This window comes from Malania oleifera, chromosome 6, assembly GCF_029873635.1.
Source record: "Malania oleifera isolate guangnan ecotype guangnan chromosome 6, ASM2987363v1, whole genome shotgun sequence".
NCBI classification, from domain to species: domain Eukaryota; kingdom Viridiplantae; phylum Streptophyta; class Magnoliopsida; order Santalales; family Ximeniaceae; genus Malania; species Malania oleifera.
In genome coordinates this window covers 80,345,427-80,370,282 of record NC_080422.1, presented here as the reverse complement: position 1 = coordinate 80,370,282, position 24,856 = coordinate 80,345,427, and the positions used below count along the sequence as shown (strand labels likewise).

Below are 24,856 nucleotides of genomic sequence, written 5' to 3'. Positions count from 1 at the left end.
AATAATTTAGGTAAAGTTAAGTAAAGGGGGAGTAAAAAAAATTATTAAGGAGAAAGCTAAGAAATAACTTCTCAAAAATGTTTTTTCTTTAATTTTATATAGTAGTACGCAAAAGGATAAGTAAACAAGTTGTGTGACATGAATTTTATCTAAACTAAAATTCAAATGAAAATTTGATTCTCACTTTTTCTTATTTCGCATTGTACCCTTCTATCCATCTAAAAAAAAATCAATAGTGTAATAACAAAGTAAGGATAGGATGATACATTGCGTCTCATTAATGTTTTTGGTCATTGTAAAATTTTTTGAAAAATTAAAGATTGAAAGCTAAAAAATAAAATGAAATTTGAAAATTTGAAAACTAACAATCCATTTGATTTCTATTTTAAAAATAAAATGAGTTTAAAACTTGTTTGAACACATGATCAAAAGTCTTTGAATCAAATACAATTAATAAAAAATAATTAGAATAATAAATATATAAAAATAAAATAAATTTAAGAATGCAATGCTAGAATAAAAATTATATATAACTAATTTACTTAATGAATATTTTTTATGAAGTTACGGATTTAGTGCTTTAAGAAAAAACCCGTGTGGAAAGATTGAAAATTAGTGAAAATATTTCTTGAATAAATTCCATTTTTGTTCAAATTTTTAGAAATAGTAGGGATACATTTCTTTTTATTTTGCATTGAAAATTTGCGCATAATAATTGAATTTACAAAAATGAATCATAATTATTAAATACTATGAAATATTACTTCAATAATTTAAAAGTAATTACAAATATAAATATTATCAATGTAAATAAATTTGTTAATACTATATTTTTTTACAAATAAAAACAAAAAATAATACCAAATTATCCTACAATTAAAAACGTGGGCAAAATTAAAAATTTCACTTAAGTAAAACGACGTCTTTTTTCACACTCGTGCTGCTTTGTGGTACTTAAGAATAAGTGCTTAGGAGTATTTTGACTTAGATAAGCACTTCGGTTGCAACCAGCGCAGCTGAGAAAAGCGCTTATTTATTTAATAACTCAATCAAGAAAATAAGTAGAAGTCGAGAACGGACTTCCACTTGCGCGATAAGCGCTTGTAATCCATCCATTAACACGAGTTTTTATATTTTCGGAGGCTCTGCTCGTCGCTCGTCGATGACACCTCCTCCTCCCCTTTCTGTCCCGATTCTGGAAACCCTAACTTAACCAGAAGTCTCCGTTCATTGGCGCTCGCCGCCGGCGATTTTTAGCGATATCCTGCTTGGCTAGCTTCTCGGAGTCTGAAGGCGAGTTTTCGAGCTTCTCTCGTGCAAAAAAAAAAAAAGTTGCGTATTTCGCGAGCTACGTACACGATCTGAGAAGGTATCTGGCTTGGTTCGATACAGATTTATTTATCTTTGGAATGATTTCATTTTTCTCAATGAAAAGTTGAAAATTTGTAAGGCAGGGAATTGATTTTATTTTTCTCAATAACAGTATTTGTTGTTCATCTAAAATTTGTTGAACTGCGAAAATTTGATGGGGGTTCAAAGCTCTGTACTGGTGTCATTTGTTTGATAAGCTGCTCAAAGCTGACGAAAAAAAATACAAAATATCTATGCTGGCGCATCACTGATTTGAAATAATAGATAATAGTGAAGATTTAATTATGAGCGACAGGTTATTTGAGTGCAAATGTCCAATACCCAGCTGTTTAACTACATTTCTATTTCTTTGTGATAAATTATTTTATTTATATTTTTTTTGAATTTTTTTTTTGAGATTATTCAGCATTTTTTGCAACAGTTCATCTCCTACTTGACTATTGGAACTATTCTTTAGCAAATGAATGAATTTTGGTAGTACGTGTTATGCATTTAGATTTTTTTAAAAGGTGATAGAAACTATAAAAAACAATGAAACAGCATTGTGGTATATATGAAATTAGATTTAAGAGAGAGAAGCAGTCAAAAACAAGTGTAATGACAATGTTATATGTTAATCAAAATAATTAATGATGTCTGATACTAGATTAGTTTTGGATCTGCATGCAAGAGTACCACGGCCAATCGGGCTGTAGAGGATGTATTATAGGATAAAGAGTTGGGGTATTACCAATTTGGAAAATTGCTGCAAAAATTAAAATGGATTATAGATTTTTATGAATTTCTTTCAGATAATATTTTAAAGTTTTTTATGCTTTCAGGAGTGCTCTGTGACATCTATTTATTATTTTATCTAAATATCTAAAACTGCTTCATGTTGTTGGGTTGATCTATTATTATGTTGTTAGCTGTATTGTTGTTGTTTTAATTGCTGTTTCTGTGGGTGATCATAGTTGATTGCTGTAAAAGTGTATTGTATTGTGTTTCTTGTTTACTAGTTTTGCTTTTCTTAATTAACTTGGGTGATTTGATAATTTTTGTTCTCTAGTTCTGTTGTCTTCTGGTTTTAGAGGCTTCATTTCTTTATGATTAACTATCCAGTGAATGATCCAAATAATCAAAGGAATTTCCTTGAGTGCTTCTAAGTAACTGTTTCCTTTTGAAAGAAGCAGCTGTAGAGAGTGAAACGGCTACATGTTGTTTCAGTTTGAGTAATTCGAATATAATGAAAAAGAAAGTTTTAAAATTTAAGATAGTATAATATCATGTTGCCCTTGTTTAGACCTCATATTTTTGCTGGCGCTACTCACGGGAATATAAACCCTCAGGTGAGTTTTCTCTACTAGGACTTCTTGATTCATTCTCTCTTAATTAATTTACTTTCTCCAATTTTTAAAGTCAATATCTCTGATTTTTATTCAAAAGAGGAAGAGGAAGAAGAATATGAAGTAGAAAATCTTTAGCAGCACCCCTTGATCATAAAAGGAATTTTCTAAAAGAATTTTTACATTTTATGACTATTTTATTTCCTAAAATATAGTTCATTGCCTTTTTTTTTTTTTTTTTTTAACTTAAGCTTTAGATCATAACAATCAAGCATGATGCACATCCATCTTGCCTATTTTTTCACATATAATTCCACCGTATTCAAAATTTTCTTTGATTGCTCGTCAAGGGAGGGGCAGATCAGATGGTTTGGGCTTCTGCAACATAGTTCAAATACTGTACCAATAAGGAGGAGTGAGCTAGTTATTTTAAGGGGCAGCAGAAGAGGTAGAGGTAGACCTAAAATAGCTTGGAATGAGATGGTAAGGATTTAATAGTCCTAAATTCATTGAAGGAAATTGCCCATGATCGTGTAAATTGGTTGGTGGAAAAGGATTCATGTAGCCAACCCCACCTTGTGGGACTTAAGGTGTTGTTTATGGGACCTTCTGTTGGGATTAGCAACAAGAGAGAAAATAGGGTTTGAGATAAAAATAGCAGGCTGTGCTAAGGCTATCTGTTGATTGTAGCTATCTTTCTATGACAACACATGTACAAGCATGCGCTCCTGCATGCTGGCCCAGAGCACTTGGCTAAAGAGGGACATGTGTTGCAAAGGCAAGAAATGGAGCTGATGAGACGATACATTGGTTGCAGTAGTGCTTTCTGTGAAAAACTCGCTGAAAAATTCAATCAGAAAATAATTAAAATATATATATAATTGAGTTCAGACATTAGGCAAGAGCTCACATGTCATTATCATTAAATGCCACTGCCTTAAGCACATTCCAAAAATTTTTATTACACTTCCCGGTAGCATTAATAGACAGGGAAATGGGAGGACCAAAATTAATTAACTCCAATTGATATCTAATCCTTGTGTAGTTTCAACCAAGTTAGAAATTCAACTTGAGGTCATAATTGTTGTATCTGAAGTAACTGAAAAAACCCCATGTGTGTGGACTGTAATTTTCTGAAACAAAAAAGGAAGCGTGCAATAATTGTAATTCTTTCTTCTTGTTCTCAATAAATTTCTTTTGCTATCAAAAAAAGAAAAGAAAAGAAAAGAAATAGAAAATGAAAAACATGCAATATATAAATCTGTTGCAACCAACAATATATAAAAAATTATAAATCAATGATAAAGCTTGTTCCAAAAGTATTAAAGGGAAAAAATATTGTTCTGGAAGTCAATAATGATGAACATGATTAATCACTGTGCTATTTGATTTCAAAACAAAATTGTCACCACCATCAAATTAATTTCAGAAGTACCATTGACTTCACTATTATAAAAAAACTTAATAATAAAATTTATTTCCTATTAAAATTCAACTTTTTATCACTTTATCTATTTTCTTTGCTCATGCCGTCTATATAACTTCCCTGGCTAAAAGTATCTACTCAGCTGCCCAAATTGCCTCTGATGACAGTGCAGGATAATAATTTTCCCTCCCTTCTATTTATATGTGTTGAGAAATTTAAGTCCATTTGCCTTGTTCTTTCTGATCTACAGAAACCACATCTATATAGGCATTTTTTTGGTCCCCAGAAAGTCTCTCAAGCTGTTGATGTAGTTAAATATTACATTTAGCTCTTATTATTCTAAATCACTCTCAGTATCAATTTAATCAATAGAACTATAAACAAAATACAATTTTGAGAAACCTTAAAGCTTAAATAAACAGGGGCCTGAAAAACAATAAATAAATCAATATTATCTGCGTCCTTGTGGATTTATGCCCCTTAAGTTTTCAACTTCCGGGGGGCTGTTCTTCACTGTTTTTCAGTGTGCTTGGAAAGCTATACTGGAATGAGGTCTTCCTTTTTTTTTTTGCCTTAACTTTTGTTTCTCTTTTTGATTGACTTGTTTTATAGGAGGATGTCTTTTTCTGTAAAACGTAAAGATATCTATGTTCTCTTTTTTCAGACAAAAAATAGACATCTAAAACTAGTTGCTGTAGGGCTTGAATCACTTAAAACTCTAGTTTTCTCTGGATGTCAATCCACACTTTGCATTGATAGTCGCCATAATGTTTGAGTCATTGAATGTAATTGGTCATAATTATCGTCATTTTCTAAGTCATAAGTATGAATGCGTTTAGCCAGCAATGTCAAGGTTGTTGATGCTGGAAGGTGCGTAATTTTGAAATCATTTTCCTATGAAGAACTTCAATGATAATGTGTAAAATTTATATTTAGAGAAGGTATGATTACTATATTTGGTGAATACACACCTCAAGTTGGATTAAATCAATGAGATATACCATTTTAAAGTGGATGAAATAATAATAGTCAAACGGAACATTTTTCTTCTGGGAAGAATGAGCAGGATGTTATTATGAGTTTCAGCTGCCAACGTACATTACCCCACACAGATATTTATCAACAGGTGTACAAGAATTTGGAAAAAATGTTCCAAGAATCAGGGAATGGAACCTGAAAGGAAAATAAGAGACTTCTATACATAGAGTGATTTGATAATTGGTGAAAAATAAGGAAAATGAAATTGAGACACCCTTTATCTCAGATGTGATGATTGGATGATACCAGGTACAAAGAGAGCAAATGATAATGCTTGATGAAAAATAAAGAATGAAGAAGGGTTTTGACAAGAAAGGATGGATTGAGAGGAATCTAGGAAAACAGTGTGACTTGCTCGTAGGTTGAGTTCAAACTTGCTGAGATTTGGAAAGAAGATACTATGAATTTGAATGTTTTTAATTGATTCAAAGGCAATTTTGTAATGAAGAAGAGTGAGAATGATGAAAACAAGTTTATCTATATTCCTAAACGGAAGGATATTTATAATTTAAGTGAGGAGGCCTTTTGGGTTGCTTTTTTTCCCCCCCCTAGATTTCTCAAAATAATCTTGCTAGATATTATTTCCATTCCTTTAGTTTCACTGTGAATTTATTGGTGTGGACCTGACCCTTTAGGCTCAATGAAAAATTCGTCAGATTTTTCCAGAAGTGGGGCCCTTGTGAGTCATAGAATTTTGATCTAATTTTTGCACAAAGGGTTTATGGGCTTAAAATTGGTGGGCCAAAATGGGGTGTCTAAATGTGTAAAATAGTATTGCTAGAAAGAAGTAGCTCTTGATTGGGATTTTAGCCCCACTAACTCAAGGAGATATGGTCTACATCCAACTCTATTATGTTTAAAGTTTATGGTTTTTCACTTATTCAAGCATGCCAGGTTATCGCCACCTAGTATACTTGAAAAAAAATAAAGAATCTATGGGAGATGAGACTTTATTATGGTTCATTAATGCATTCAGCAAGAGTGTAAACTCATGAATGATGGGGCTAATTGCTTTTAAAATACACCAATGATTATATATAAATTCTAGGTTTTGTAGAAAATTTGTGTGAATTGTATAAATGTAGCACTGAGATTAGCAAGAAGGAATGGTGAAAAGTGAAAAATGATGGCTGATATTCAGGACCAGAAGTGATCAGTCAATGATGAGAAGGGGATACCCAATGGGATGCTGCTGCCCATGAATTGAAGTGAAATGGGCTAGATGGAGAAGTGATTTTGGTTGATGATATCTTCTGCAAATTAATGTAACTTTCTAAATGTATATGGTTGTGTAGCCTTGCTTGTTCAGTTATATGTAGCCAGGGATATAAGGATTTATGGGTCCTGGTTTGTTGCTTGATCTTACTTTTCTGCAAGTTAATTTTTTGGGCCCTAGTGGCAGTTTGTTTCACTTGTGCATGCAGGCACAAAGAATTCCTTCCATGAGCTTTATAAATGCACATGTGTTTTTAATGTGAAGTTTTCCATGCCTTTTTTCAGTTTAGGTTCAAATTCTAGTTCCTGTATGATGGTGTTCATCATTTACAGGTGCTTTTTCCTGTCATTGTCACTGGGAGTTTGAAGTTGGCCTTCATGCGCGTTAGCAGCACAATTCTGTCATGTACCACTCTTTTCACTGGGTTTATAACACAGAGGGTGTTTGCAAACTGATGCAATGGCAGCCTCTAGCAAATTTGATCTGTCTTCTGGTAGCCCAGATAGGCCATTATATGCCAGTGGGCAGCGTGGACCCTTTGCAGCTGCTTCACTAGACAGATCAGGTAGCTTCCGTGAGAGCATGGATAATCCAATCCTGTCAGCTCTTCCAAGCATGTCAAGAAGCAGTTCATCAGTAGTGCAAGGTGATGTAACAAACTTCTTCCAGTACTTGCGCTTTGATCCAAAGTTGATGGCGGCAGACCATAAGGTTCATCGACCAGGAGACCTCAAACGGCACATAAGTTCTGCTCTTGGGGTTTCGCCAGATGATTCTCCGTCTACTTCCTCGAAAGGCAAGTTGTTACCATCTCCTGTACCAGAGGAACTCAAACGAGCCAAGGCTGGTCTGCGTGACAGCTCTAATAAGGCCAGGTAGTCCTTGTAATTTCTCCCTATTTTGATTCAAAATATAGTTAGTTCATAAAGTTGATCATTTGACAGGGAACATGTAAAAATCTTGAATGAAGCGTTATCAACATTTAAAAAGTATTTCCCAAGCATACCATCAAGGAAGAGATCTCGATCAGATGCTTTATCTAGTGATCGGTCCAATGCATCATTATCAGGTGACCGGTCAGTATTGGGCTCAAGTGTAGGTAAGATGGGAAGCCAGAGTCATGCCATGACAAGTGGTTTTGATCTTGAGCAACAAAAGACAGAGGAAAGGATAAAATGTTCTGTTCCAAGCAAACGCACCCGCACATCTTTGGTGGATTTGAAGGTGGGTATCTTGGACTCCTTACTTCTACCTGCAATTTCTTGGTTCATATGTGTTGGTATGACTTTGTAGTTTGTTCTGTTTCTATGCTTGTGCAGGATTATTTCATGTGATTAACTTGTTTGTAGCCTATATTTTGTTAAAAATATGAGTATTGTCTTCTTTCCTATGCTTTATGGATTTCTGGGAATCTTCAGATGCTAATGTACTTGTTTTAGTTGATATCTGCCTACTTCCTTGCCTTTGCTTATGCTGTTGATGTTAAGTGGAAGCTCCCTCTTTAACTTGTGCCGTCCCTGTCCTATGTCCACACAGCAATGGTTGACTCTAAAGGGAACTTGAGATCTCCATCAGCAAGTGAATTTGACTTCTTTGCAGTCACTGAATTTGAACTTTTTGTATTCACATGCACGTGCCTGTTCGGTGAAAAGTTTGATTTTATATATGTAATATTTGTGCTTGTTTTTACAGAGTTTTTTTAATCTACTTTGTACTTTTTTTGTCTACTTTGTCCTTGTTTGAGTCAAAATGCATATGTGATTTGATTTATATTTTTAAGAATATATTTTAGTTATGTCTGTTGAAGTGGCTTATTTTATGTATTCTGTTAATTAATATGCATAAGTGGCTATTTATTTCTTTTTGTACAGAGTACAGACACTTGTAATTTTTCACATTCTTAGTTATAGAACATGGTGAAGTGTTGGGTTTTCGTGGTTCATTTCTTTTATCCTATCTGTCAGTTTGAAGCATCCTTTAGCTTCCCATGGGTTGGCTCCCAAAGTTCTGCACTAGTGCCCACTCCCTGCATCTTTTTGCTCCTAGCCTCACATTTAATTGGAATCCAAACAAGTTTCAACTTACTCATAGAAGTCTGACATTTGAATTTTGATTGATGTAGATGGATGTACGGCCTAATGCTTCTGCTAGGCAATCTGGTGCTATAGATAGAGACAGGGAAATGATAAGACTTGCAAATAGTGGTGCTGTTCAGGGTGAGGACCGAACATTATCCGTCAGTGTTGATTGGGAGAAGTCAAAAATGAAGAAGAAGCGTTCAGGAATAAAGCCTGATGTTTCTCTAGGTACAGTGTCAACTAAACCTATTGAAGGCTACCGGGAACCAAAGCAGGGATTGCAGCAAAGACTAGTCACTGATGCCCGTTCAAGGTTGAATGAATCCCATGGGTTCAGGTACAGTGGCATAAATGTGGATTGTCATGTTATATTTATTTGCCTGATGGCCTGCTCCTTCTATTCTTTATTTCAGCGTATGCTATCCTAGGTGAATCATTGAAGATCTTGAGGTCTCTATGTATCCTCCTCTTAAAGGTGCTATCTACTATTATTGGGACCTTCCAATATAGTAATATTGACATATAATTGACATTTATGCATCTACGAGCCTTTTGGTTATTATTATTATTATTATTATTATTTGTTGGGAAGGAGGGGGTAATACTAAAGATACTACTGGTTGCAAGTGTTAGTTAATACTTTAAATTGTATTATTTCTATTGCAGTTACATTCTTTTATTCTTTCCCCGTTCACATTCTCTTTTAGAAATATAAATGCAAAAATATAGCCAAATTTCTTTATGCATCTGCATTTTTTTTGGTTTAATGCAGTTTTTGTTGCACATATATTTCTTGTTTTTTCCCATTCTACATGCAGGCTTATTGCAAATAATAAGATCAGCGTGGTGGGGAAATATTTACCATTAGCAATGTAGCAATGTTAGTTGTTAACTTATTCGTTGGTTTTCCCATTGCATGGGACTATGGGAGTGGTTTTAAAGAAAATAAAATTTGTTAATGCATTTTAGTTGTGTGCTTACTTTTTGATTTTCTGATTGATTGTAGTCCTATTGTTACTAACAGAAGCAATTTTATTTTTTGTCTGTTGTACCTTCTAGTCCTATTGTTACTAACGGAAGGAATTTTATTTTTTGTCTGTTGTACCTTCTGAACTCATAATTTCTTAACATATAGGGGATTATTGTGATTCATGACGGCTACCATATTTTTTAAGATTTTGTTAACAGAATTGAAGGGGGCAACAAGATGTAGCCGTCCGGTGCAAAAAGTGCCCGGGAGGTGTTGTGAAGCGTCTCAGCCATGTGCAAAAAAATAATAACTAATTAATTAATTAATTTTTTCGACACATGTCGAGGATTGTTGGGCAGGTATCAGTGTCTTGACACGTGTTGAATACTGACACTTCAAGCTTTCGGATGTGTCAGTTCCTAGATATGCAAGTTTTGAGGGGAAGACTAAGGAAAAGAATTCTGTGCATACTTAAATCACTGATGGCTGGATGCCTCAACACACGAGGCGTTAATGTTAGATCAATACCGGGAAGACTTCTGTGTGTAATATTGGAAGAAAATTTATCCTTGAAAGTTCTATTCAAAAAAAGATATTTATCTTTGGAAATGCACCATATGCATCAGTAGGATAAGGCAATTTGTTAGTGAATCCATGATTTAATTTCACATTGTTTTCAATATGTAATGCATCTTGAATTCCACTATAAAACTGAGGCCTTGTTTGATATTAGTGCTGCCTTTAATAAATACGTGGAATGATTTGGGGGTTCTTGTAGACGTTGACTTTTGCAACTGTCAACTGTGAATTAAAAAATCGAGTGAGCCATTTGAACTGAAACAATGCAACAGTTAATGTTTCTCTTTCCCCTATATTTCACATTGAAGATGCTTCCACTGCTCTAATTTTAGGTTTTGTTTGGCTTTGGGTCTTTTGGCATTTCTTCCTTGACATAGATCTCTGGACATTTTAAAAATCTTTTTGGTGTCAACATATATAGCTTTACTAGTAATTCTGAGAAATTTGTAGTTCTTAGATACATAGTGGAATTTTTTCCCAAATTTGTAACTAACCTCATCGGCTCATCTACACCAACTTGGAATCTTGGATGCCTGCCTTCAAGGTGGAATGGCATTTTCATTTGAAAGGGGGTAGGTGGACAAGGACTTGTATTTTGAGCCTTTGGCCTCATCTTATGGAGGGCAAAATGCTTCTCACCAATTATGATAAAAAACTATTCACTTTCATGGGAAGGCTAGCTGTTGGGGTTTGTCTTTTATATTCTAAGTTCATTCCATGCAACATTTTTCTCTCTGTGATTTATTTTTTGGAATTTTAAAGTTTCTATTTGCAAGGTGAAATTCATATTAGTATCTTATATAGGCCAGGAGTTGCTAATGGAGCTGTTGGAGTTGGAAAAGCAGATGGTATCTCGCAACAGATTTGCTCAGGCATCCGTTCTTCCATCCCAAGGACTGACCAGGACAACAGTTCTGTTCTTAATGATAAGAGAGATCGCTCTGTTTGTTCAGACAAGGAAAGGGTGAATGTCAGAGCTGTTAATAAGTATGAATTTCTTCACCTTCGTTGACCTTATTATGTTTGTCATTGTTTCATTGGCTGAGTAATATGCTCCTATTTCTTCTGATTCTTTTGGATTCTCATATTCCTTTATTTTCTGTTGGGGAACCTTCATTATTCATTTCTTCTTTTGAAAAAATTGAAAATAATATTGTGTATTCTCTTTATTTGGTATGACATTCAGGACAAATGTTCGTGAAGATTTTAGTTCAGCTAGTCCCACTTCAAATATGAAAATGAATGCATCTGTGCGAGCCCCACGATCTGGTTCAGGTGTGGTGCCCAAGCTGTCCCCAGTTGTCCATAGAGCAGCTGCTTCTAACGATTGGGAGGTTTCTCATCGCACAAACAAGCTTCTTGTTGCTGTTGGGGCTAACAATCGTAAACGCACACCATCAACACGGTCTTCATCACCACCTGTAGCCCAGTGGGCAGGCCAGAGGCCACAGAAAATTTCACGCACAGCAAGAAGAACAAATTTGCTTCCTATAGTTTCAAGTAATGATGAAAATCCTGCTTTGGATACCATTTCTGATGGTGCTGGCAATGAGAGCAGCTTAGGATTTGCTAGACGCTTGCCAAACAATTCTCCTCAGCAAGTTAAATTTAAAGGTGACCATTTTTCTTCTGCTGCATTATCAGAAAGTGAAGAGTCAGGGGCGGCTGAAACCAAATCAAGAGAGAAGGTCAAGAAGTCTGATGAGATAGAAGAGAAGGCTGGGCAGAATGTGCAAAAGATGTCAACTCTTGTCCTACCATCTAGAAAGAATAAGATGGTGAACGGGGAAGACATTGGAGACAATGTTCGAAGACAAGGGAGAACTGCACGAGGTTTTACTTCAACTAGGTCCCTCATGCCATTGTCAGTTGAGAAGCTTGGCAGTGTGGGAACTGCAAAACAGCTTAGAAGTGCTAAACTTGGTCTTGATAAGACTGAAAGGTCAGATATTTTCTCCCTGCCCGTATGTCCTCTCTCATTCTCATTGGCAACACAGGGTTACATCTAATAATTTATGAAAATTTTCTACAGCAAAGCAGGCCGTCCACCTACTCGAAAACTTTCTGACCGTAAAGCTTACACACGCCAGAAGCATACAGTGATCAATGCAGCAGCAGATTTTCTTGGTAATTGCCTGAACTATTAATCAAAAAAATATCTGCACCCATTTATTTCTGTGATTATATTGTCTTGCCCTTTAATTGTTAGTGCTTCAATCTTCGCAGTTGGTTCAGATGATGGGCAAGAAGAGCTATTGGCTGCTGCAAACGCGGTTATCAATTCTTGTACTGTTCTCACCAACTCTTTTTTGTTTCAAATATCTTGACAATCTTGTCAAAATACTTGAACATATGTTGAACTTATTGAGTTAATCTGTATTGCAGCTCATGCCTTTTCCAGCCCATTCTGGAGGCAAATGGAGCCATTCTTTAAGTGTATATCTGATGCAGACATTACTTATTTGAAACAACAGGTATTGTCTTTCTTTTTTTAAAAAAAAAATATTATGTGAGATGCATTATTTTTTTTGTCCCACAATATAGTTTAATGATCATTATTACCATATTGAATTGTGTTATGATTGTGTCTTCTGCAATTGTTTGTGTTAATTAAAATGATTCTGGTGTCAAGGTATGGGCATACTGATTCTTAACATGACCAACATTTATCAGGTTTGGTTTATTAGCCCATTTAATTTTTTCTGATTTGTCGATGGGTATAATAAAGTACTTTTTTTAAAGGAAAAACGGCAATTCCTTGAATTTTATTTTAATAATTTCATTGTCGTCATTTGCTGAATGTATTTCACTTATTTTGTGAAGTTGTTAAGTAATATTAATTTTATTTAATTTCATCAATTATCAAAACGTGAAGAAAAACTCCATTTTCTTTTGGGGTTGTCCTTGCCGCTGTTGCTGTTCTTTTTTTAAATATTGCATTTGATGATTTTTTGAAATTTTAGTTTTCTTACCAAACAAGATGCAGTTGCCTAGTGCTTTAGTACAAATTTTTTTGAGCACGTATTTCACTAGCATTTAGTCCTCAGTCTTCAATAGCCGAGTAGTATGTGATAGAACTGATGGTGTGATTGCCAGCGTTGCAGTGCTTGTGATGCCCAGGTTGTTACTGATATATGGAATAGCTTATGTATTCTATGTGTGTGGAGCTCAGGCAGTTTTGACAGTGACAGGCATGGGTGGGATGTGGTGAAGACATGACATTATTTGGCATTTCTCAGTTTGGTTCTTTTCAATATCTCCTTAAATGCTCACATATGAACTCCAAAACACATTTTACTTAAATCGCTTTGCATCAGCCCCATCTCTGCCACCATCCCCATTACCTACCACACCAGTCCGCCCGTAAATCTCCCCCTTTGAGTTTTTATTTTATTTTTATTTTTTATTTAATTCACAGTAGTTTTGAAAAAAGCCTGAACCACTGCAACCAAATTGAGACCTAATGCCCACCTGCAACCTCTAGAAAGACGACAACCTCACTCCTCACTGCTCCCAAAAATGATGAATGCAAGCCTTGATTGTCGTGAGTTTCCATCATCTTCTTGGCGGCTTCACCAGAATTCAACTTCATCGGAATTAAACACCTGCCAGTCACCGTCTTTCATATCTGCCAATAACAATAGTTCCACCTCAGTTCATCATTGTCAGAGTCTCAACTACTCTTAATGGGCCTCCACTGGAGCCCGCTGTCATCATTCTTCCATGTCATTGCTGTTGGCAGCCCCTCTCACTGCCAGAGACTTAGATCAGTAGAGGAGTGAATCCAAGTTGCCACCCATGCAGTCTCCCCTTTTGACAGAGTCGAGAGAGGCATGATGTTTTGTTCTCACACTAACATACTTCAAATATTAGCCTGAACCCGCCCTCCCAGTCAGTCCAAACCTGTTCACGCAAGCTGGACTGAACTGAACCACTTCGGCAAGACCAGACCAAACCAGCCAGAGGGCAAAAAGAAATGATGCTTTAATTGGCCTTAGAAAAGTTGGATTCTAGGATAAACAAGCTTGATACAGGAAAATAGTGGAATTGGATATCTCAAAATTGGACCCTGATCCCCAACCAGTTGATTAAATCATCCTGGATAAATTTGCTAGCTGTACCTCCTTTGGCTGTTCACTCAATCTTATTTCTTTTTGAAGCAAGCACATAATATTGGTCTTCTTAAAACATGGTAACAATCTAGGTTCTGTATCCTTTGGATTTTTTAAGTTTGAGGTTGATTTTTTTTTTTGGGGAGAACGATGCAACATAAAAACAATAGCTGCCCTCCTTGTTTTATTTATGGTATTTTCATTAGGGTTATATCTTCAAGATTCTAGGATATTGTTAGTTTGGAAGCAAGATTCTAGGATATTATTTGTTTGAAAGCAAGATGCTAGGATATTATTATTCAAAAAACCATTTAGTTTATTTAGGTTTCTTTAAATTAATTTCCTGATTTCCAAGCAGCTTATAAAAGCCCCTATTATTTGTTTTATTGAGGCTTGAATGGAGAATCGAATTAGTTGGATGTTGGCCCTGCATCAGGGTCTCCAGACCATTCCTAAAGATAAAATATCTTTTAAAGTTACAGACATGTTTTTTTTTGTTATAATTGTTTGAGGTGGTTCTGACAAATCTTAGTATTTGACAGGGAATACTACTTAATACAAGTGTTTGTTCAACAAAGGCTTTTGTTCATATTTTTCACCAAATATGGATTTTGTGGATTTCTTTATTTATGTTGTTTTGTTTCAGGCTTTCAGCTGATATCTAGACATACAGCTCATGCTTGATACTGGTCTTTCAAAATGCAGCTGAGACATTAACCTTGTGATGCCATGGTTGGTCATTTGGTTGGACTGGTAGTCAGTAGCATTAGCTGGAATATTAATTTTTAAAATTTATATATAAGTAGGAAAAGAAGAATATTATTGAACAAGAAAGAACTTGATTTTGGGAAAAAAGTCTTGCCAAAGGAAGAGATGAGAAGGCAAAAGGTGATTAGTGATTCTTATAGGGTTGCTAGCAGGAGGACTAGGAACATAATTAGGAAGTTGGAGGTGGGGAATGGGTATGTTGTGCATGATTCAGTGACTGTTGGCGATATCACCCACTTTTTAAGGAATTATTTTTTGAGGAGAATGCCTATAATTGATTATTTGGATTGGAGTTCAATTTCTGAGTAGCAAAATAAATAGTAAGGGAGTCTGGAATCTCAATGAAAGGCTATCCTTATTTCCTCGCTGAATTAACACATTCCCTCTTCTTGTGAGGATGAGAGAGTGGGAGGGAGATTCTTCAGGTATATTTACTTCTAAATCTTTTCTCTCTCACCTTCTGAAAACCCCATGCCCCTAATCTTTTTTCTTGAAACTGCTTACTTTGAAGGGCTAAGGTGCTGGGGAAGATTTGGGCTTTTATCTGGACCATGATTGTGGAAAGGATGAACATGCATGATCTGCTTCAAAGGAGAAGACCCTATATGACTCTTTCCTGATATATGTTTCATGTGCTGTGAAAGCAATGAGTTGAATGCCCATCTTTTTGTGCATTGCAAGGTGGCATTGCTGGTTTGGAAAGCTCCTCTCTGATAGGGAAAGAGTGGGTGGCTCCGGGAAAGGTGAAAGACTTGCTTATGGTTAATTTAAGGGGTTTTGGTGGAACAAGATGGCAGAGCTCCATGGTGTGCGGCTGTTTTTTCCATCCTTTGGACCTTTGGATGGATAGGATTGCTAGGATATTCAGAAGTCAATCAACCTGCTCACAGCTTTTGTGCTATAGAGCGACTTTCCTAGCCTCCTTGTCGGTGCACTCCTCGGGTTTCTTAAGGGGTCTTCCACTGTCTGACCTTGATAGAGATTGGAAGGATCCCTCTTGTAATGGATTTTTGGTATTGTATTTTATTTTTTCCTTTTTGGTGTTTTCCTTGCTGTTCATTGTTTTTCTTCAGCTTTTCTAGCTAGTTGGGAAGGTCTCCTTCTCCTCCAAATCTTGTACTCCATTTCTCGGTTTTAATAAAATTATCTTTTTCTATGTAAAAAAAAAAAGTAAATAAATGGTAAGTCAGGTTTTTTTCTGAGGTGGTGGCATTTGATATGTAAACGTAAAGGCCCAGACTCGGAAGTTGGTGGAATGCAGAAGTCAACATGGATTAGAGGCTGGGTCTACCGACCCATTAAAAACCCCCAAGGACCCATGTTGACCAATCCGTGCCAAGCATCCACTTACATGTGGGACAAGTACTTGGGAGTCGTTGCAGTGTGAAGCGGCTCTCTCTCTCTCTCTCTTTTTGTCTTCAGTTTTGTTAGGTATCGGCTGCAAACTGTCCTTGAATTTTTCAACCTTTTTGCTTGTGCATGGTCCACCACCTCAGCAGCAGCTCACTTTGAACTGTGGTCTGTTTCACCCAGGATCCTTCCTCCCCTTTCAACTCTGTTTCTGGGTTAGGGCACTGTTCTGATGCTCACCAAGAGGCCCTTGAGTGCCTGCTCACTGCCCATTGCATAGGAGGACCAATAACTGCCTGACATCCCTGACTGATGAGCCTGTTCTTCTCTGGTTTCAGGGTCCCACAGTTGGATCCTGACTGTAAAGTTTTTCACCCCTTAAAAGAAAAAGAAAAGCGGAGGGCCCATTTCTTTGTGGAAAATATTTTCCATTCTTTAGTTTTTTTAAAGAATTATAAAAATTTTCGCTATTTTTTTTGTTTTTTGAGATTCATATTTGAAAGAGATAGAGTAAAAAGTTTGTTTAAGTGTGCAAAACCATTATTTTTTTAATATCTAGGTTTGACAATAATTACAAAAAAAGACCATTTGTTTTCAAATGTTCCAAAAATTATATAAGGTAGTATTTGGGATCATATATTTTAGGTCCTGAATTTAGATTTATGTGGATTTGGAATAAAGTCAATGCATAATTTACACAAACTAAAGCTCAAAATTCAAATTTCATACTCCCATTTGCAAAGTAAGAATTAGAAATTTAGAAAAAAAAACAAGAAAGATGCTTTTCAACTTTTCTATATAAATTTTAAAAATTGGAAAACAAGGTGGCTTTTTTGTAAACTAGAAATGAAAAATATAACTATTTTCACAAGCAAATAGTGCCCAAAATTTTTATTATTGTTTTGTAAAAATGAAAAATTAGCTTAATTATTTGTGATTTTTTTTTGAAAAACTAAAATGGAAAATGATTTCCACAACTAAACTGGCCCGGGATTTTATTTGGGGTGGGAGGGGGGGGGGATTTTACTTATTTATTTATTACTTTTTTGGGGAGGGGGTTGGAGAAGTCATGCTTTTTGGTTGTTCTAAGGCATGCATATTTTGTAGCTGATGCTAGAATCTTAATATTGTAGATGCAATAGGTAAATGTATTTTTTCAGGGAAAAAGCTGTCATTTCTGTTGGTTTGAGAGAAGATTCACTATTTGGTTTCTCTTTGGAGTGTGGGTAATGGGGACTTAAAGGGGGTGTGTTTTTGAGATTTTTAGCGCAGTTGGCGTTCCTTTTTGATTTGTTAGAGCGTGCTTGTTTTTCATGTTTTGGGTTTTTCCCTTTTTGCTTTTTCTGGAGTAACCCAGAGTTTGGTAAGGAGATGTCTTATTCTCCTGTTTGTACATTAATTTTTCAGTGAATTTCTTTTGTTATAAAAAAATAAAAAAACACATTTAAGAATTGTTAGAATGTTTTATTTATGTTCATGATTTTCTTTACTAGTAAAGATTATGATATAGTTTATTGAACCTATGAACTTTTAAGAGTTTCTGCTTTGTACGTAGCATTAAATTTTTTAATGTGGCTATGAAGTGCTCTGATTTGCCTTTCATTTTTCCCCTTTCAGGTAAACCGTGGCCTGACAACGGCTTCAGTTTCCATGGATGTTGATGGTTGTGGTACCCCCAATGGCTTTGGGGTTGAATGCCAGAGGGGCATTGGATTTGCCACTGATACAAAGACTACCAAATCTTTATCAGAACAGTTCATACCAGGAAAAAAGGTTGATTGCCCAATTCCACTCTGTCAGAGACTCATGGCTGCTTTTATATCAGAGGAAGAAAATATTGAGTTCTGCTGCACAGGAAATGAAGACCTCAAGTTTGATGCATATGGAACTGGATATGAGCTGGATGCAGAGTTGGAATCCAGTTGTTTGAATCACCAAATGACTGCTGGCCAAGGTGCTTTTAATGGTCACAGGATAACTGCTAATGGGAGTTCATTTGATAAGATGGAACATAATGAGCCAGAAAAGGATATGGTGACCATCTCAAATGTAGGGTTTATCTCAAACTCGGGTCAGTCCCTAAATGGTTCTCATTTAGACCAAGCATTGATGCCTAACATAGCCTATTCAGAATTTCAGTATAATAGCATGTCTTTGAATGAAAGACTTCTCCTGGAGCTTCAGAGTGTTGGAATTTTCACAGAGTTGATGGTAGGTTCTCTTAAACATGGGCTTGTATATGTATTTAGCTTTTATCGTTTTGTAAGATTTGCTTCATTATATTGCAAGTGGTTGTCTAATTGGAGGTACTTTGGACTTTTGATTTCATGCCTAACTACTATGATTTGTGCTAATATATATATATATATATATTTTTTTTTTTGTTTTGAAAATATTCCTCTTTGTTCAGCCTGATGTAGTACTGACAGAGGAAGAAGAAATCAGTGAAAACATTAGTAGATTAGAGGACAAGTACCATGAACAGGTAATTCCTCATGACTTTATTAAGAAAAGTTTATAATTATTTTATTTATTTATCATTTTTATAAGATACTCAAAAAAATTCATTGAATGGAGAGAAAGAAGCTCAACGGTTGGAGAACAAGGCATCCTCCTACAAAAAATGGAAAACTTGTTTGTCAAACAGCCTGTGCGCGTGTGTGGGCTGGTCTGCGTGTGTTTGAAAAATGGATATTTAGCTGTCTATTTGAGTTTGCCATTCAGAAAATTTATACTGGGAGTGTATATTGAATTTAATCATTTTTCTTTTTACAACATTGGCTATAAATGAATTTTCTGCCTTTCAAAAATCAGCTTTTGTTTCTTAAGGATGCAGGCTCATGTTTTGCTCATGCTTTGATTTATCGGTACCATAGGTTTCCAAAAACAAAGGCTTGCTGAGTAAACTGTTGAAGTCGGCTTCTGAAACAAGAGAACTCCAAGAGAAGTAATCACTCTTAACTTTTTCTCTTTAAAATGAATTTCACATACCTGTTGCCTGTTTGCTTGCTCTTCTTATGGTGTTTATGCATGCTTCTTGTTGCTGTATAGGGAGTTTGAATGCCGTGCCCTTGACAAACTCGTTGGAATGGCTTATGAAAAATATATGGTAATTTTCTTAATTTCAATACTCATGCCTTTTCACTTGATCCTGTCACTATTTGTTGGATCTTGAAAATGCAAGACACTCAATTATGCTGTAATCAATGGCTGTTAATTTCAATATTCTTTATAAGGGTTCAAAATGCAAGTGATGGCATGATTGTTCTTTATTTAAAAGGGGTGTAATCATCATTGGGTTTCTGGATATTGGGTGAATCCATATTTCATATATCTTGAACTTCTACTTGAGATAATTAATGCACATTAAACAGGTCCTGTAAAAAGTAAGTGAAATAATTTATTTCCCCTCCAAAATAGTCCCAAAATTATTCCAATAGGTAGCATTCTTTCTTTCTTGTCATGGATAGATGCAGGAAGCCAATACTTATCTGTATTCAACATTTAGAAGTTAATTCACTTCTACGAACACATTTCAAATTTTTTGTCAAATTTTTGCATTATTATGTGATTTCATGTGACGAGTTGATATGGTATAGTATTGTCTCTATTTGTGATTTTGTCTTGCATCATATTATAGGAAAAATAAAATTAGACACATTAGTGCTACTCCCTGTGTGAGTTGTCATGTGTTATAATCTTCAAAGTTTAGGGAGCAAATTATGCTATGATTATCATAGTAATGGTAATATGACAAGTTTTCTTTGTCAGGTTGTTACGAGCTTATCTTTTAAGTGTGTTAAAGAAGCATAGTGAAGTGTCGAAGAAGTAGTGGTATCCAACACTCATTTGTCCGACATGGACATAGTTTGTAGAAGTTTTTGCACCATACAAATGCTAGTTTAATGAAGCTTTTTGGTTTTTTTTTTTTTTTTATTATAGAAAAAGACAATTTATCAAGGAAAAAGAGAATTACAAACTAAAGGAGGACATTAAGTCCTCAAGACTAAGAAAAAACAATAAGGAAGTCGAAATACAAAAACATAGGAATAATAACTGCTAATTAAAAAAAGAAAAAAACACACTTCAAACGTGCCTCTTTGTAATTTTTGGGGCACTTTAAATTATATAACTCCCTCACCTTGTTCTTTTTAGTTTTGCCATACTTACTTTTATTTCCTGACCTCTGAAAGTTGCCAACCTCAATCCCATCCTGGCCAAAAAAACTTGGGTTTCATTGCTCTTATCATTGAATTCTGGCTCAGGAGAATTGGGATTGCTAAAAAATAAAAAATACAATCTCCGTTTAAAGCACTTTTCCTCCTGCATTTGCATCTCACCAATGACAGCACATTTAGATAAATATTTTCCTCGATAAAAATTGGAACCCTAACTCAACTGTTGGGATCTCTGAAACATGAGTCACTATCCAAGAAATATAACCACACTGAATCTGGATTTCATCCATTCATTGTCCACCAAGCAATTGAAAACAGTGGAATTCACCAACGTAATGCAACTAATAACTCCATTTTTTAGATTTGACCCCTTTTCCAACCTTGGCAATTTTATTTCCTGAACCAATCACCAAATCTGGCTGCCTCTCTACCTACAGAAAGCTCCATCACTAGTCCTCTGAAGGAGTTTCTTTGTATGCCACTCTGGATGAAGCGTATGCTCTTAAAAGAGTGTCACACATTTCAATCCCTGATAGCATTGCCCTCAATTGAGCAACATCTTTCTTGGAATGAATAATCGAATTCCTCAAATCACTACTAAATGGTGATTGACCCACCATGGGAGTGTTTCTGCTGAATCACCTGTGCCTGGCTTTGTGACCTTTTTAATTTTTAGTATCTGGTTGCACTAGAGAGGTGCCCTTCAAAATCTGTGTTAGTGAAGGATTCTGCTGCTTTGCTACCTGCTCTGCATCCTGCTTGAATGAGGGTGTAGAAGTACCACTCCATCAAAGTGGAATGCAACTGAGGAGGCTGCCTCAGATTTTTCTGTTGGTTAAAGACTCTTTACTCTTCAGGAATATCCATGGCAGAAACCTTTGATGAGTTGGGCTACACCATATTAAATGACTGCTTTAGGGGGTTATATGAAGTTCTGGACAACCAAAATATGGGCAGAAACAATTAAATTTTTGGGCCCTCTGTTTTAAAATATCTTCCTGAGCCATCTCTACATGCCCTGTTTGGCCTCACTAGCAGCCAGTTGATTCAAGTTACTCAAAATTTGGCCCAAATCCAGGATTATGTTGATAATTCCAGGCACAATCCAACAAAGCTAATACAGTTATCCCCATTTACAAGCCCTTGCTGCTTGATTGTTCACACCTCGACTGGCAGTAGCTTCATCCTGGTTTGCCATGATTCCACTGCAATGGACGCACCAACCTTCTTCCTTAGAGACTGCTTTGCGAGTAGCTCTCTTTGTCACCTCCTTCCAATGCTGATTACCCTTTGTCCTCCTCAATCAAATCAACTTTCTTGATGGAAGAATTTTCTGAATTCTTCAATTACACAATCTACTGGAGGGCTTTACTTAAATCCTTCCATTCCTCTTCTTTCAAGCCTCCAGGGATAGAATAAGGTAATGTCTCTCCTTTAAACTCAGACCCACTCCCAAAGATTTTCCCTGCTCATTGATCTATTCACCACCCAGTAATTGACTAATTGATGCTCCCAAATCTCTGTCATTGACTAAAGTGCTTCAAACAAACGGAAGAAATACTCCCACAGATCCATTTAGCTGCTGTCAGCCAAGCACTAATTCGCTGATTCTACACCCCATTCTCCGTCAGACAGGCAAAGCTTCCTGCATCCACCACCTCCAATCTCAGATCAGGGAATTTGCTTTCAATTCAGATCGTGTTCCATTGAGAACTATAAAATGTGTGTATTGTCAATCAAAGCCATGGAAGAAAATAGATTGGGACAAGAAAGTAGAGAAGAGAGAGGATGGAGGTGAGAGAGGGGCGAGAGTGACACATCATGAGGGATTTGGAGGCGCTTACTAATTTAATGATGTTGGAGCCCTATAAAAGTCATCCACAAGACAGATGTTTTGCAGATGATTCATGTTGAATTTTTAAACTGCTAGGCCTTCGTTCTAGTTGAATGTCTGAATTGCATTCAGACTGCTAGGCCCTTTTTCTGGTGAAAAGGGTCATAGTTGGTCTCTATGACTGCTCTTGGGAAGTGGGTTTTGCTTTTGTTTGTGTTATAACTGGGCCTATCAGTTGCATCCAGTAATAATGGAAGTATTTTATTGTGCTTTAACTTTGTCTAGATCCGGCAATTCTTCTTTTGGACAGTTTTTGAAAAATAGACAATCATCTGGCAATATAAACTCGATGAAGATGTGCTTTTATAGAAAACTTAACTCGAAACTTTTTTTAGTCTTTGTAAATGAGGAACTGTAGTACAAAATGCAAATCTTGAGGGATGATAATTTTTTTTTTTTTTTTTTGGGGGGGGGGGTGGGGGGGAGTTATTAATAGTTTTGTTTTTTTGTTCTTTTGCTCTTTAAATTCGCTGGAGCAGCTTTTGACTCAAAACTTTCGTGTGTGATGGAATACTGTTGTATGAATCTGGACTGCAAGTTTTGAGTTTTGAGTATGTTTGTCTTTAATTTTCTATTGAAAAAGGGAGGGAAGTCCTCCCTGGACTGGTTCTTGTGTGGGAGGGGGGACGTCCGGCAAAAGTTGGCACTTAGTTGTGCATACTGGTTTTGAAAGTGGCTGTAAGACCAAATAGTTATTAATGGTTGAGCTTTCTATTTCTGATGATTGGTTGCATTGTACTGGGAGGGATTTAACGAAGTATTTGTTTGATAGAATTGTTGGGGTCCTAATGCCTCCAGTGGGAAGAGTTCAAGTGGCAAAATGGCCAAGCAAGCTGCTTTGGCTTTTGTTAAACGAACATTAGAACGATGTAAGAAATTTGAAGATACAGGCAAGAGCTGCTTCAGTGAACCTATTTTTGGAGATATGTTTCTTTCTGGGTCTTCCCATCTCCTTGATACACAGTCAGGTGACATGATTACAGAGGGTGAATCTGCCAAACCATACACGAATATATCTGGGCGTACCATGGAAGTCAGAGTTTCAGGTACTTAAAATTGATAACTCTGGCGTAATATATTCTGGATCATGATGTATATTCATATGCCATAATACCTCACATATGCTCAATTATGACAAGTTCTTGTACTTTCTGATTTGTTGATTTATTGCTTCTTTTTCTTGATCATAAGACCATTTATGCATTTTGATTTTATCCTTCTGCAGCTTCTATGAATTCACTGCAAAGCCCTTCTCTGTCTTCAAGAGTAGGTCATTCTATAGATAACCATGATGTTTATTCTTCTGATGCGATTCTGTCCGTAAATCACTCTTCTGAACAATCTACTGGCAAAGAAGATATATGGTCAAATAGAGTAAAGAAAAGGGAGTTGTTGCTTGATGATGTTGGCGGTACAGCTGGTACTTCTTCAAGCATCCCCCCCAGCATGGGAAGTTCCCTATCAAGCAGTACCAAAGGAAAGAGGAGTGAGAGGGACAGAGAGGGTAAGGGGCACAGCAGAGAGGTATTATCTAGAAATGGAACTGCTAAAATTGGTCGGCCAGCATTATCCACTGTTAAGGGGGAGAGGAAGTCCAAAGCGAAGCCTAAGCAGAAAATGACTCAGTTATCTGCTTCTGTCAATGGCCTTATTGGCAAGATGTCAGAACCAAAACCAGTGTTGTCTTCTATACCAAAGTCAATTGAGATGGCCACCGGTAGCAATACCAAGGGAAGTAATGAGTTTGGCTTGGGTGTATTGGATGACTCTGAGGCCATCGACTTATCCAGCTTACAGCTACCTGGAATGGATGTACTAGGCGTTCCTGATGATCTTGGTGAACAAGGTCAGGATCTCGGTTCATGGTTGAACATCGATGATGATGGATTGCAAGATCATGACTTTATGGGCCTTGAAATTCCGATGGATGACCTTTCAGACTTAAAAATGATGGTTTAAAGTTGCTTTCTTTGTATATTCTTGTTCATTATACATTTGACAAACAAAATAGGATCACTGTGGTCAAGGAACGACCGGCTACATGGATTGTTATTTGCCGTCATGTCCTTAATTAGTATAGATTCTTTCGGGGACTCCTGCGAAGGTTGATTCTCAAGTGAACTGGTCGGATGTTTTGGATTTTGCTACTTTATGAAGTTGTTGACTTCGACTGTAAAGATCTTTTTGTTCAAAGTACAATGTAGTATGTCCTTAGCAAACACTGTATCCTGGTTGTAGCATTTACAAATCAGAGAACGATCCTTTTTGTACATACGGTTTATATTCTTAATAAATTCAGCTTTCCATTGAATGTGACAATCTCTGGCTGGCATAGTCTCATCTAGAGGTTTTCTCCTTGGTACCAAATTTTAGATTACATTTCTTTTATAAAAATAGGTAATAGGATTTTATAAAACTCTGAGTTCTCGTCAAACAGAGATATTTGTTCTGTTTTCGGCGTTCTACTTTTTAACTTGGACTCTTTTCTGTTTTGTATTATGTTGTGCATTTAACAGGTTTCTTTTACTTGTCAGATTGGCTGATGGTAAGA

The 24,856-nt window shown here is 36.1% G+C and overlaps 1 protein-coding gene across 1 annotated transcript; it reads left to right on the top strand.

Moving 5' to 3' along the window:
* The first annotated feature begins 1,059 nt into the window (after nt 1-1,059).
* Nucleotides 1,060-24,624, top strand: LOC131157978 (uncharacterized). Its single transcript, XM_058112464.1, has 15 exons — nt 1,060-1,369; nt 6,709-7,251; nt 7,321-7,600; nt 8,499-8,791; nt 10,808-10,990; nt 11,190-11,945; nt 12,036-12,130; nt 12,230-12,289; nt 12,389-12,477; nt 17,851-18,444; nt 18,644-18,718; nt 19,110-19,180; nt 19,285-19,342; nt 23,078-23,351; nt 23,531-24,624. The coding sequence occupies exons 2-15, from the start codon at nt 6,836-6,838 to the stop codon at nt 24,262-24,264; spliced, it is 3,978 nt and encodes a 1,325-aa protein (XP_057968447.1). The 5' UTR covers nt 1,060-1,369; nt 6,709-6,835; the 3' UTR covers nt 24,265-24,624.
* Nucleotides 24,625-24,856: the final 232 nt, after the last annotated feature.